Source organism: Ornithodoros turicata, chromosome 2 (genome assembly GCF_037126465.1).
Source record: "Ornithodoros turicata isolate Travis chromosome 2, ASM3712646v1, whole genome shotgun sequence".
Lineage (NCBI taxonomy): Eukaryota > Metazoa > Arthropoda > Arachnida > Ixodida > Argasidae > Ornithodoros > Ornithodoros turicata.
Window position 1 is genome coordinate 71,160,196 of NC_088202.1, and position 12,256 is coordinate 71,172,451.

Genomic DNA, 12,256 nt, shown 5'->3' on the forward strand with positions numbered 1-12,256 from the left:
CATTTTAGGTAATTAGCCATCTTGTAGTTGCACACTTTTTTCGAGAGAATGTCCACCTGGCCGTATACTCCACTGCAAAAACAACATCTATGTTGTTCTCGTAGCTTTTTTATAACAACTCTATAAAGGATAAAAGTAAACACCCTGTATAAAATGCACCAGTCGAACTCCCCCAACTGCGCAACTTGCAGCGGTATCTCCCTCAACGACTCGTCCTCTAACGTCACTTACGGCAACTTGGTTACCCCAACTTCTCCTTGGCAACGCTGCTCGGCCCAGTCCTGCACAACCAGGGGGTGGTCACGACTACCCTGTTTCGTTTCTTTCCTCTCTTCTCAATAAACATATCCCCCCCCCCCCCCATTATCACTTTAATACTGCTGTGTAGGGTGTATCTTTGTATCTCACAGATCTTTTTTATCAACATCTGTGCGAGCACCGCATATGTCGTTTTGCAAGTGGATTATTCGTCGAGGTGGGCGCTTTTTGCAAAAGAGTATGCTCGTTTGACTCTAGAGTTTCTATATAAAGTGTGCGTGAAAAGCGTACATATTTATGAGTTTCCCATAGGGTCACAGGTTACAACTGGAAACAGGTTAATACTACTGGGAAAAAGATTGCAGTGCTCTCATCCTTACCCGAACCACCAAGTAGGCAGAAAGGTCCATGCATAATGTAAATCCCCGAAACTAGGGAACACGAAGGGTGTCACGAAGCAGTGTTGTGTCTGTCCCTTCGTGTTCCCTAGTCTCGGGGTTTGCCATTATGCATCATCTTCACCAACTCGCTTGCTTCCTAGCCATTTTTTCATAGAAAGATCCAGTCGCTGCTGAAATGCCACTCGTTGAACCTTGTCTGTTCAGAGAGCTGAGCTGTGTAGGTCACTAAAACGTAACTTAACAACAATGGCAATTACATGACGTGAAAGTAATTAAGTTACTGAAACTAATGTGCAGTTAAGTTAGTTACTCATCTAATGTAATGGAGTTGCTCTTGGTATACTTCGTGCTGTGTGGGTTTAAAGTGGCCTCACATTACAACGTTTCCCGGAAAATAACTTAAAATAAGTTTTTTTAATGCTTGAAGTTCAATATTTAGATAACGGATTTGATGTCACAAACGTTCATGTGAACAACGAAATTCTTATTCAGGCAACGGTACAGTTAAACAGAACTTTAACACTGACCTTTGGGGTTGTTGGTGTATATTCATTGCGTATAGGAGAGCTCCAAAAGAAGCAGTTGATTTTTGAGCAGTTCAATCTGAATTGAGGGAGATATCTTCGGAATGGGGGACAAACAAGTTGCAAAAAGAGATGGAAGGCACTGAAGAGTTGTACTTGAATGCGTTTTCTCTCTCTCTCTCTCTCTCTCTCTGTTGAAACGCATAAGAACGGGTACACCGCTTCAGGACAATCGTGTCTGAGAAAAATACCTGGCAAGGAGAGCTTAGCCACTGCTTCCAAAAAAGTTAGAGTTGTTCACGCTGCAAGATCCCTACATCATGAAGAATTATTCGCAAGTGGTACAGATATTGTTAGAAAAGGATATAGGGAGTTGTCACTTGCTGTCCTTAAAGGGACTATGAAACGATTTTTTTCTTCGTTTCGTTCGAAAGAAGACATTATTCTGAGTCTAGAACCGAAATTTTATTTTCGTCGCGCGAGCGGATTTCTCGGGAGCGAATTTAAACGGAGCGGCGAAGGGAGGACAGCTGGCGCCGCGCCGTGACGAGCTGCCGAGCGGAGACACAACGGGTAACTTGACGCGACCACGGCCGGCTCAGCAACACGTCATCGTGACGTGTTGCCGAGCCGAGGAATCTCGCCAGGAGCATGCGCCGTAGGATCCCGCGTATGCGTTCATCGGGAGTGGAAATCTCCACGACAGCAGCTTTCGCGCGCTCGGCAGATTCCGGCAGTGGCGGCAGCCACAGCGCGAGCTCGTGGCATTACTTGCCATTGTGCAACACCGGTGACGTAACGGGGAACCGAAGTGCGGTCCGTACAGTTACACCATCGGCAGGGAAATATGCGCGTGAGAGGAGGAACGCGGAAGAGACATTTCCAGCGCGCACTCCTCGCAGAGTGGAGCGATTTCGTCCGGAAAAATTTGTGGCATATTAGTTTCTCTGCGGGAATAACAGTTTCCATCGAAAAAAGTATGGGGGTTCGGGAAATTTCATAGTCCCTTTAAATGTGTCTGACATGTACTACGACCAGAATATTAATGAGGTGTGTGCAGCTGTATCGTCTGCCATTGACGACCTGGGAGTTACCTGTTATCAAAATTCAGCAGGGTGTGGGGTAGACCAGTTTTTATGGCTCCTGATGCCTTATTTAAAATCGATATATGTTGAACAGTATGCTACTGCGTATTTACAGAAGAAAGGTATTTGTATCGGGCCCAAGGTGGCACCCAAACCCGGTCACCTGTACATGGCAGAAGTGGACAAAAGAATATCGGTCCTCATTGAAACAAGATCAATTCAAGGCGCAACCATACTAGGATACGTCCACGACTACCTAGTTGTTATTAGGTCCGAAGGAGAAGAACATATTATTTTGTCAACGTTCAGGGAGGCTGCTCCCGGCTTGGAATTCACTATGGAGACAATGGAACACAAAAAACTTCAGTTCCTGGACTTAACGCTGATTGCTACGCAAGTGCTTCTCTGTCGGCTGTACCCACCCAGATCAGAGAAGGCGTCCTGCACCAGTTTTCTAATGTAAAGCCACCAAAAGGGGTGTAGCGCACAACGCCATCTCCAGAGCGATAGCCAGGTCTTGTCACCATGAAATTATATGAGGATATATTATATATATTATATATATAGGGTGAGGTAAAAGGATTATCAAACGGCCACGAAGTTTTACAGAAGTTCAAAAAAAGACGCGGAAACAGATTTTAGGGAAGTTAAAAACACTAGTTTATTACATGGGGAGACGTTAAAAAGTAAAATGGGCAAGGGGTCGACGTTTCGACAGTGGCACTGTCTTCGTCAGGACAAAAGATGCGTAGCTGATTACACATTTCTTAAATAGGTTTGCTACATGACGTCATAATCGGTACGGGCACGCCACAGGCGTTTGTCAGTGAGTCAGATTCGGGAATATTCCAGAAGGTCAAGTCCGGGTGGTGATGTCATTCGCCGTAGGTCACTGTCCGCTTTGGGGAAAATTCCGGGCAGGGTGAGCGCTGCTTCAAACTTTGCTGAAAAAAAAAAGAAAAACAGAAGGGAAACGAAAAGGAGGAAAGTGTAGCTCATCTAGGCGGCCAAATTTCTTACCGTTGAAAGTGCTCCCAGATCTTCGTTAATTGTTGATTGGAATTTGTAAATGAGATAAGATTCGCGTTGTTCCCTGCACCGATCTGAGCTAAAATTTGACTGGAGAATAAAAAGTGACACGTTATTTAGTGAATGACCTGGTTGTTTGAAATGGCGAGAGACCGGGAGGTTTGGCTTTTTGGTAACGTCAGATCGGTGGTTGTTGAACCTGATTCGAAATGATGTTTTAGTCTGACCTACGTATTGTGCTTGGCACATGCCGCACTGAATGACATAAATGACGTTAGATGAATTACAGTCGAAGTCGCCATTAATTTTGACGGAAAAATTGGAATTAGTACTTTTAAGTACTTGGGTGCTTTGCATTAATTTGCATATTTGACACCTTCGACCATCGCACGGGTGACAGCCGTTTCCTGGATGCGCAGCTTTGCTAACTTTAGAGCTAACTAGATTATCGTGCAGGTTGCGCCCGCGCCTGTAGGTTACCCGCGGTGGCTGAGGGAAAATTTGTCCCATGCGCTCTGATTGGAGAAGGATACTATGATGACGGTTTAGTATATTGTTAACGCTTGGAATATTGCTGCTAAATGTTAAGATGAGATTTACGGAACCATTATCTAACACGCGTTTGTGGTTTTCGAACAGGGATTTGCGATCTGCTTTGCGGGCTTTGTTTAGAGCGTCGTCAACTAAGCTAGGTGGAAATTGACGACCGATGAATGTTTCCCTAAGTTGAGCTAGATTTCTGTCCAAGTCATCGTCACTGGAACAGATTCGCCTGTATCGAAGTGCTTGGCTGTAAGGGATGGCAAGTTTAGTATGACGCGGGTGACAACTGTTAAATGCTAGATACTGTTGAGAGTCCGTAGGTTTACGGAACAGGTTTGTGGACAAGGCCCCGTTGGTTAACTTTACTTGGACATCGAGAAAGTTAACAGTTAAAGGGGAATAAGAATGGGTGAACTTGATGGCCGGATGTGCTTTGTTAAAGTCGCTGATAAATGTGATTAGGTCATCTTCTGAGTGTGGCCACACCATGAAGATGTCGTCGAGGAACCGCTTGTAAAGCGTGGGCTTCTTCAGGCGCTTAGACAGAAATTCTTCCTCTAGAGCTCCCATAAATATATTTGCATAGTTAGGTGCCATTTTTGTACCCATAGCCGTGCCATGAACTTGCAAGTAGTGCTTACCGTCAAATTCGAAGTTGTTATTTTTCAGAATAAGATTGAGAAATTTGCATAGGACACAAGGATCGTATGAGGTATCAGAATATTTTGAAAATGCCCTTTCAGCTGCAGCAATGCCATCCTCGTGGGGGATGTTAGTATATAGAGAGGAAACGAAAAAAGGTTAATGGCGAGACCCTTGGGAAGGGTCTCGCCATTAACCTTAAACCCACCTTTCCCCTAAAATCTGCACATCAGAATAAGTGGAATGAGATCCTCAACAATGCTTCGGCCGCGTTAATCGAAGTGCTTATATCCCATTGTGAGGACGCCATAGCCCAATCATCCCAGCAGGCGAAAACTATCGACTGTAAATCTGTTTTAACAGACAACCACCAGTTAGAATTAGCACAATACGCAAAAGAAAGGGAAGATGCAATTCGCAATGCTAAGCGGAGGAAGCTAGTCAGGGACAACGTTAATACTCCAGCTACGCTTGAACCCAGTGTGTCAGCTCAGGACTGTGATCATATAAGTAATGCAGGTACAACCAATACGCCGTCGCAAAATCGTCAACCGCTTGCTAGAAAAACAGGTCCCACCCCAGCAGCCTCATCTGCAGAGATGCTACCTCAGAAGTCCCATAACGTCATTAATTTATCGTCCCACGAACTTACCGATTCGGAAATATCACTACTCAGCCGTGGCCTCTCATTCTGCCCCAGTAACAACAAGCTAGATGAATACCAACTTTATCTGGACTTAGATAATTTCGCCCGCCGTCTACGCCTGAAGGAATACTTTCATGACAAACCTAAGTCAGATTCCAACCCATTTAAACCGCTATCCAACTTTACGCCAGAGGCTAACCGTCAAAAGGCTCTGGACATGTACATCCGTGCAGTTCAAAAAGATATCATTAACGCTTACAATAAATCATACAACAGCAAATCGAAGCCAAATCTAACGCCGGCTGAGCAGCGCAGCCTTTCTGAACTTCGGGACCGCAGTGACATAGTCATTAAAAAAGCTGATAAAGGTGGTGCAATCGTAGTAATGGACAAAGAAAACTACATTAACGAAGGTATCCGGCAATTATCGTGCGCATCGTTCTACAAACTCCTCGAGGCTGACCCTACAGAGGAAATTACGGCTTATATTATCCGCAGTCTAAAAGATCTAAAAGCAAGTAAAAAGATAGATTCCACTCTATACGATTATCTACTCCCCAAAGACCCCGCAGCGGGCAGGTTTTATATGCTCCCTAAAATCCATAAACCTGGAAATCCAGGGCGCCCAATAGTTTCATGCAACGGTACAGCTACCGAGAACATTTCAAGCTTTGTTGACCACCTTCTTAAAGATATACCTCCTAAACTACCATCCTACATTAAGGACACCAATCACTTTCTTCAAGTTCTAAGTGAATGTCAGCCTCCTTCTTCCAGTTTGCTAGTCACGCTAGACGTTTCCTCTCTATATACTAACATCCCCCACGAGGATGGCATTGCTGCAGCTGAAAGGGCATTTTCAAAATATTCTGATACCTCATACGATCCTTGTGTCCTATGCAAATTTCTCAATCTTATTCTGAAAAATAACAACTTCGAATTTGACGGTAAGCACTACTTGCAAGTTCATGGCACGGCTATGGGTACAAAAATGGCACCTAACTATGCAAATATATTTATGGGAGCTCTAGAGGAAGAATTTCTGTCTAAGCGCCTGAAGAAGCCCACGCTTTACAAGCGGTTCCTCGACGACATCTTCATGGTGTGGCCACACTCAGAAGATGACCTAATCACATTTATCAGCGACTTTAACAAAGCACATCCGGCCATCAAGTTCACCCATTCTTATTCCCCTTTAACTGTTAACTTTCTCGATGTCCAAGTAAAGTTAACCAACGGGGCCTTGTCCACAAACCTGTTCCGTAAACCTACGGACTCTCAACAGTATCTAGCATTTAACAGTTGTCACCCGCGTCATACTAAACTTGCCATCCCTTACAGCCAAGCACTTCGATACAGGCGAATCTGTTCCAGTGACGATGACTTGGACAGAAATCTAGCTCAACTTAGGGAAACATTCATCGGTCGTCAATTTCCACCTAGCTTAGTTGACGACGCTCTAAACAAAGCCCGCAAAGCAGATCGCAAATCCCTGTTCGAAAACCACAAACGCGTGTTAGATAATGGTTCCGTAAACCTCATCTTAACATTTAGCAGCAATATTCCAAGCGTTAACAATATACTAAACCGTCATCATAGTATCCTTCTCCAATCAGAGCGCATGGGACAAATTTTCCCTCAGCCACCGCGGGTAACCTACAGGCGCGGGCGCAACCTGCACGATAATCTAGTTAGCTCTAAAGTTAGCAAAGCTGCGCATCCAGGAAACGGCTGTCACCCGTGCGATGGTCGAAGGTGTCAAATATGCAAATTAATGCAAAGCACCCAAGCACTTAAAAGTACTAATTCCAATTTTCCGTCAAAATTAATGGCGACTTCGACTGTAATTCATCTAACGTCATTTATGTCATTCAGTGCGGCATGTGCCAAGCACAATACGTAGGTCAGACTAAAACATCATTTCGAATCAGGTTCAACAACCACCGATCTGACGTTACCAAAAGCCAAACCTCCCGGTCTCTCGCCATTTCAAACAACCAGGTCATTCACTAAATAACGTGTCACTTTTTATTCTCCAGTCAAATTTTAGCTCAGATCGGTGCAGGGAACAACGCGAATCTTATCTCATTTACAAATTCCAATCAACAATTAACGAAGATCTGGGAGCACTTTCAACGGTAAGAAATTTGGCCGCCTAGATGAGCTACACTTTCCTCCTTTTCGTTTCCCTTCTGTTTTTCTTTTTTTTTTCAGCAAAGTTTGAAGCAGCGCTCACCCTGCCCGGAATTTTCCCCAAAGCGGACAGTGACCTACGGCGAATGACATCACCACCCGGACTTGACCTTCTGGAATATTCCCGAATCTGACTCACTGACAAACGCCTGTGGCGTGCCCGTACCGATTATGACGTCATGTAGCAAACCTATTTAAGAAATGTGTAATCAGCTACGCATCTTTTGTCCTGACGAAGACAGTGCCACTGTCGAAACGTCGACCCCTTGCCCATTTTACTTTTTAACGTCTCCCCATGTAATAAACTAGTGTTTTTAACTTCCCTAAAATCTGTTTCCGCGTCTTTGTTTGAACTATTATATATATATATATAGGAACGATATTATATATCGCTTGGAGTGAGGCGACACACGTGTGGGTCGCGGGACGTACGGGACGAGACAACACACACATCGACGTCACCTTCAAATTATATGATAGCTTTGTCCTCCAAATCCAGAAGCTGGACAGGGAGGGCTACTCCGCATACCTCATGGTGCCGGATGTACGAGAATTTTGAAAAGGATGGGTAAGAAATTGGAGAAGGACATTCAAAGCAGGAGGGATGTAGTGGTCATCCCGTATATTCACGGAATCTCTCATTTCCTCAAGAAGTTCGCCAGTAAAATACGATATTATTGTTGTGTTCCGGAGAAACAAGAAGCTCGCCTCCCTATACCGGCCCCGGTGAATGGACAGAAGAAGCTACGTTGTGAAGACAAACACGTGAATGCTCCAGCTCTTTGTGAGATGGAAGTGATCTACTCAATCCGCCTCATGTGTGACATACACATTAAACGTAGGACAAACATGGCGGTGTGTGAACACTCGACTGAATGAGCACAAGTACAGGACCAATACTAGGGAAGTTTGTGTTTTCATATCAGGGAATGCGGGAGCAAAGGCATCTTCGAAGGAACTGAAGTGAAAGTTAGATATGCCAAACCAAATGGAACGTGAAATCTTGGAGCCTTATCTGATTGGGAAGCTATAGAGTCGGAATGTGTTGGTTGTGAAATACGTCCCTATCTCTAGGGGAGAGGGTGTACTTGGCGCTTGCCTTGTATAAATATTGTTGAAAGTTAGCGCCTCGCTCGTGCCGTACCTCGGTGTTCCTTGTGTTTGTTTTCTTTTGGCGCTCTACTACGTAACGAATAAGCAAAACTCAGAAAACAATTTATAATAACATAATAATAATTCTTTATTTGTTGTCAGCAGTGATGTATACAGATCAATGTGGGACTGCTCGGACAAGCCTATTACACAGTCCCATAGATAACCACGCATAATATAATAGGTACAGAAATATATTCTTGTGATGCAGCATTTGGCATCTCAGCTAAAGAAGAAGAAAATATCAGGATATAAAACAAGAGAACGGTCAAGACTACTTCTATTGATTGATGCGCGCCATCAATATTAATGTAATGTACATATTGTGAGGCTTTCTTCAGTTCAATCAAAAACATAACACACAAACACCCCGATACGGGTCCGCATAGCTAGCTAGGACACTCATAATACGTGATGCAAAAAAAAAGAAGGTAAAGAAAAAATAAAAAGTGAAGCATACATAATTCAAGAGCCTTCACATCAACCGAAATACAACGATGAGGAAATAGTGTAACGTCTCTAATAAAAAAATATATTTTTTAACTCGATTTTCGAAAGGTTCCAAAGCTTGGGGCCAAAAGACGCAATCAGTCGCTTACCGTATACATTATTGCGACGAAAGAGCGTATACTGATCCAATACCACACAAAGAGGGCGTCGTTGATGTAGGGTAAGGCGGGGCAAGATGAGACAGAAATTTGCTATTGAATATTGAATTTTTATTTTTCGTGTTAAAAAAAAAAACTACCCATAGGCACATTCTCAGAATCTAGAGCTTCTGATCTCTAGATCAGAGCGGACGTAACCGGTTCTAAAATAAACACAGAACAAGAAATTAAAAAATGCAGATAGTCTCATCTTGCCGCAACCCTCCGGGACGAGACAGCGCGTAGGGCAAGATGAGACACGCCGTGGTAACGAACTATGGGCACCGTGCACTAGCTGGAGGGCGCTGCGCTCACTTGATCGACAGCGACACCCGTGGCGATTTCGTGCGTAATGGTCTGGTACTAACGCCGTATCGGCGCCTTCGCGTGTGTAGCTTTGGTGTATACGGGTGGTTTCCCGAATTTTATATGTCGGCTTTGGGGCTTTGGCCTCATTAACCCGTGCGACTACTTGTGCGGAGGTGGTATGTAGAAAGGGCATCTGCTCTGCAATACGAAACACGTAAAATGTATGCGAGAGGGAAGCTTTTTGCACGTGGAACATTATGTGTCTATGCACAATGTGTGACACAGTGTGTAGCACAGACAAGCGTGTAGTATTTACGTGAAGTTAAGTGCATATTTATCCGGAAGGGACTACCAATTATTGACTACAAATCGGAGCCCAGCTACGTCCAGCACCTGCGCTATGAGGATGGAAATCTCGCACTGAAGAATTCACACGAATAATACAGTCAACAACAAATTGGAATATATATTATGTAGAATGCGGAAAAAAAACTTTTTCGTTTCTTTGTCATGCATAATCCGTTAACGTGATGATGCACTGTGGTGCTAAGTTTCTTAGTCAACTTGTTCCCAATCTTGCATCATTCTCCACATATCTCACACAGGTGTTGCTCAAGGCAGGAGATGCCCTTTTAGCCATTTGTGCCTGCATTTGACACATGGTCATAATAATAAAAATCAATCAGTCAATCAAGATTGTTTCAGGATATAAATAAGGCCTGTTCTTGTTTGTTTGTTTGTTTGTTTGAAAACGGATATGTAATAATAATAACGTTTCATTGGTGCTAAAGAACAGCCACAGCGGCCTTCGTATAGGCGTACATAGCATCAGACACATTGTCGCAAACTGCAACATAGAAGCAGCCAGCAATATCATGCAAAAGAAAAACACGACATAAACTATGCCAAAAATAAAACAGAAATCGACAAAGTAAAGAAGAAACAGATATTTGCTGTTCGACAAACGCATGATTACTTTTTATTCTTTTTTTTTTCTTTTTTGACGAATAGGAAGGAGCAAAGAAAGTCCGAGTAAAAGGGATAAATACTGTCTGACACATAGCGGACCTTATTTTAAGCCAAGCTCCACTATATTCATTGGTCATTGTATTTCACAATTGTTTCACGCAAGCTGCTGTGCTATAAGTCCGCATCGTGACGCTCAACTGGTCACTGACAAATGTACTAAATGCACGAAATGAATTAGAAACAACCGATTTTTTTCGTTATAAATAAACATAAACAAACGGATCGAGCAGGAAGTTGTCGTGAAAGCGCTCTCTCAAATACGTGACCGGCGGGACGATACAGCGAGAAGGACGAAAACTTTACGGCATGTTGTCTCTCTTTCACACTAACTTGGTCGTCGTGGCAGATTACAACATAGAATTATTTTCAATTTTATCTTCTCCTTTGACTTTCTATGCAAGCAGCTTCAAATTAATCGCCCTCTTCTAACGGCGAAACTAGCACACTAAAGCATACCACTGCTAGACGCTGCTGGCTGGTACCAGGGCATTACGCCGCGTTTCCCCTCGAGGGGCCGCTGCCGTCGACAGAAAACTCTAGCACACGGTGCCCATACAAATTAGTTCTTTTTTTTTTTCAATTTAAGCACCTACACACACCCCTTGAAGTTTCTTCTGTGGTGGGTGAAAAACAACTTAATTTGTCTTTGTGAAGTTGCGAACTAAGATCCATAACTTAAAAACCCGAGACTGGGGGACAAAAAACGATAACACAGAGAAGGTCTCAAACACAGCTGAAAAGTTTACTCAACTACACAAACATATTGTCGGGGATTAAGAGGGAGCAACTCAGCGGGACAACCGAGAGGTTTATTCTGACCAGCAAGAAGAAGCAGGCACGCGCGATCATTCAGATGCGAGCACGATCAGGGCATCGTCTTCATTATCTTCACGACATTACCCCCCCTTCTTCGGAAGGCTGGGCTGGGGGTTCGGCCGGCCGGACGAAAGGCTTCATACGCAACACGTGAACAACTTCTGTTCCACGTGAGCGGCGGTCAGGCGGCGGTAGAAGGGGTGTGACCTCGTAGTTGAGAGGGGAGAGCTGCCTAGTCACGCGATACGGGCCAACGTAGCGCTTCAAGAGTTTCGTGGAACGGCCAGGCAGACGTGTTGGTGTCCACAGGAGAACTTCATCTCCGACGCTGTATTCCACAGCGCGGTGGCGGGCGTCATACCGGGAGCGGTCTTCGTCTTGCGAAGCGAATGTGCGTAGGCGATCCAACTGACGAGCTTCTTCAGCGTTAGTGACGGCGTCGGCCACCAGTAGAGGCGGAACGGCCTCGGGAGGACAAGGCAGCAGGGTATCTAAGAGAGTTGTAGGAAGGGAAGCCGAGCGGTCGGGAGGGGCACCTTCGTCCCCGGAGGACGACAGCATCGGGGTGGTCTTTCGTCCGCTCCGAAGCTCCAGGAAGGAACGTAAAGCGTCGGAGATGGGAACAGGTCCGCACCTCCACCAGTTATGTCGGGGATTAAGAGGGAGTAACTCAGCGGGACAACCGAGAGGTTTATTCTGACCAGCAAGAAGAAGCAGGCACGCGCGATCATTCAGATGCGAGCACGATCAGGGCATCGTCTTCATTATCTTCACGACAATATAAAGAGTTGAAGTGGGTGAGACTGAAGTGTGAGGAGGACCTAAGAACATCCCCAAAACCAACGGGAAGGTCAGGGAAGGCTTGCTGACAGTTCCCAAATGAGATAATGGACAGCGTTTCCTTCGTAAGACTTTTTTAAGGTCACTTAAACTGGACACTACAAAGGTTCGTGCCATATCTGGGCGCACGGTTGTACGCCGA

The 12,256-nt window shown here is 44.7% G+C and overlaps 1 protein-coding gene across 1 annotated transcript; it reads right to left on the minus strand.

Annotated features, from left to right (window-relative positions):
* Window positions 1-11,346: 11,346 nt before the first annotated feature.
* On the minus strand, window positions 11,347-11,835 carry LOC135384761 (uncharacterized). Its single transcript, XM_064613948.1, has one exon. It carries the CDS (start codon window positions 11,833-11,835, stop codon window positions 11,347-11,349), a length of 489 nt encoding a protein of 162 aa, XP_064470018.1.
* Between the last annotated feature and the right edge of the window lie 421 nt (window positions 11,836-12,256).

Excerpts from the sequence above, each read along its gene's own strand:
- LOC135384761 (XM_064613948.1), bottom strand. The coding sequence starts at position 11,835 with ATGCTGTCGTCCTCCGGGGACGAAGGTGCCCCTCCCGACCGCTCGGCT.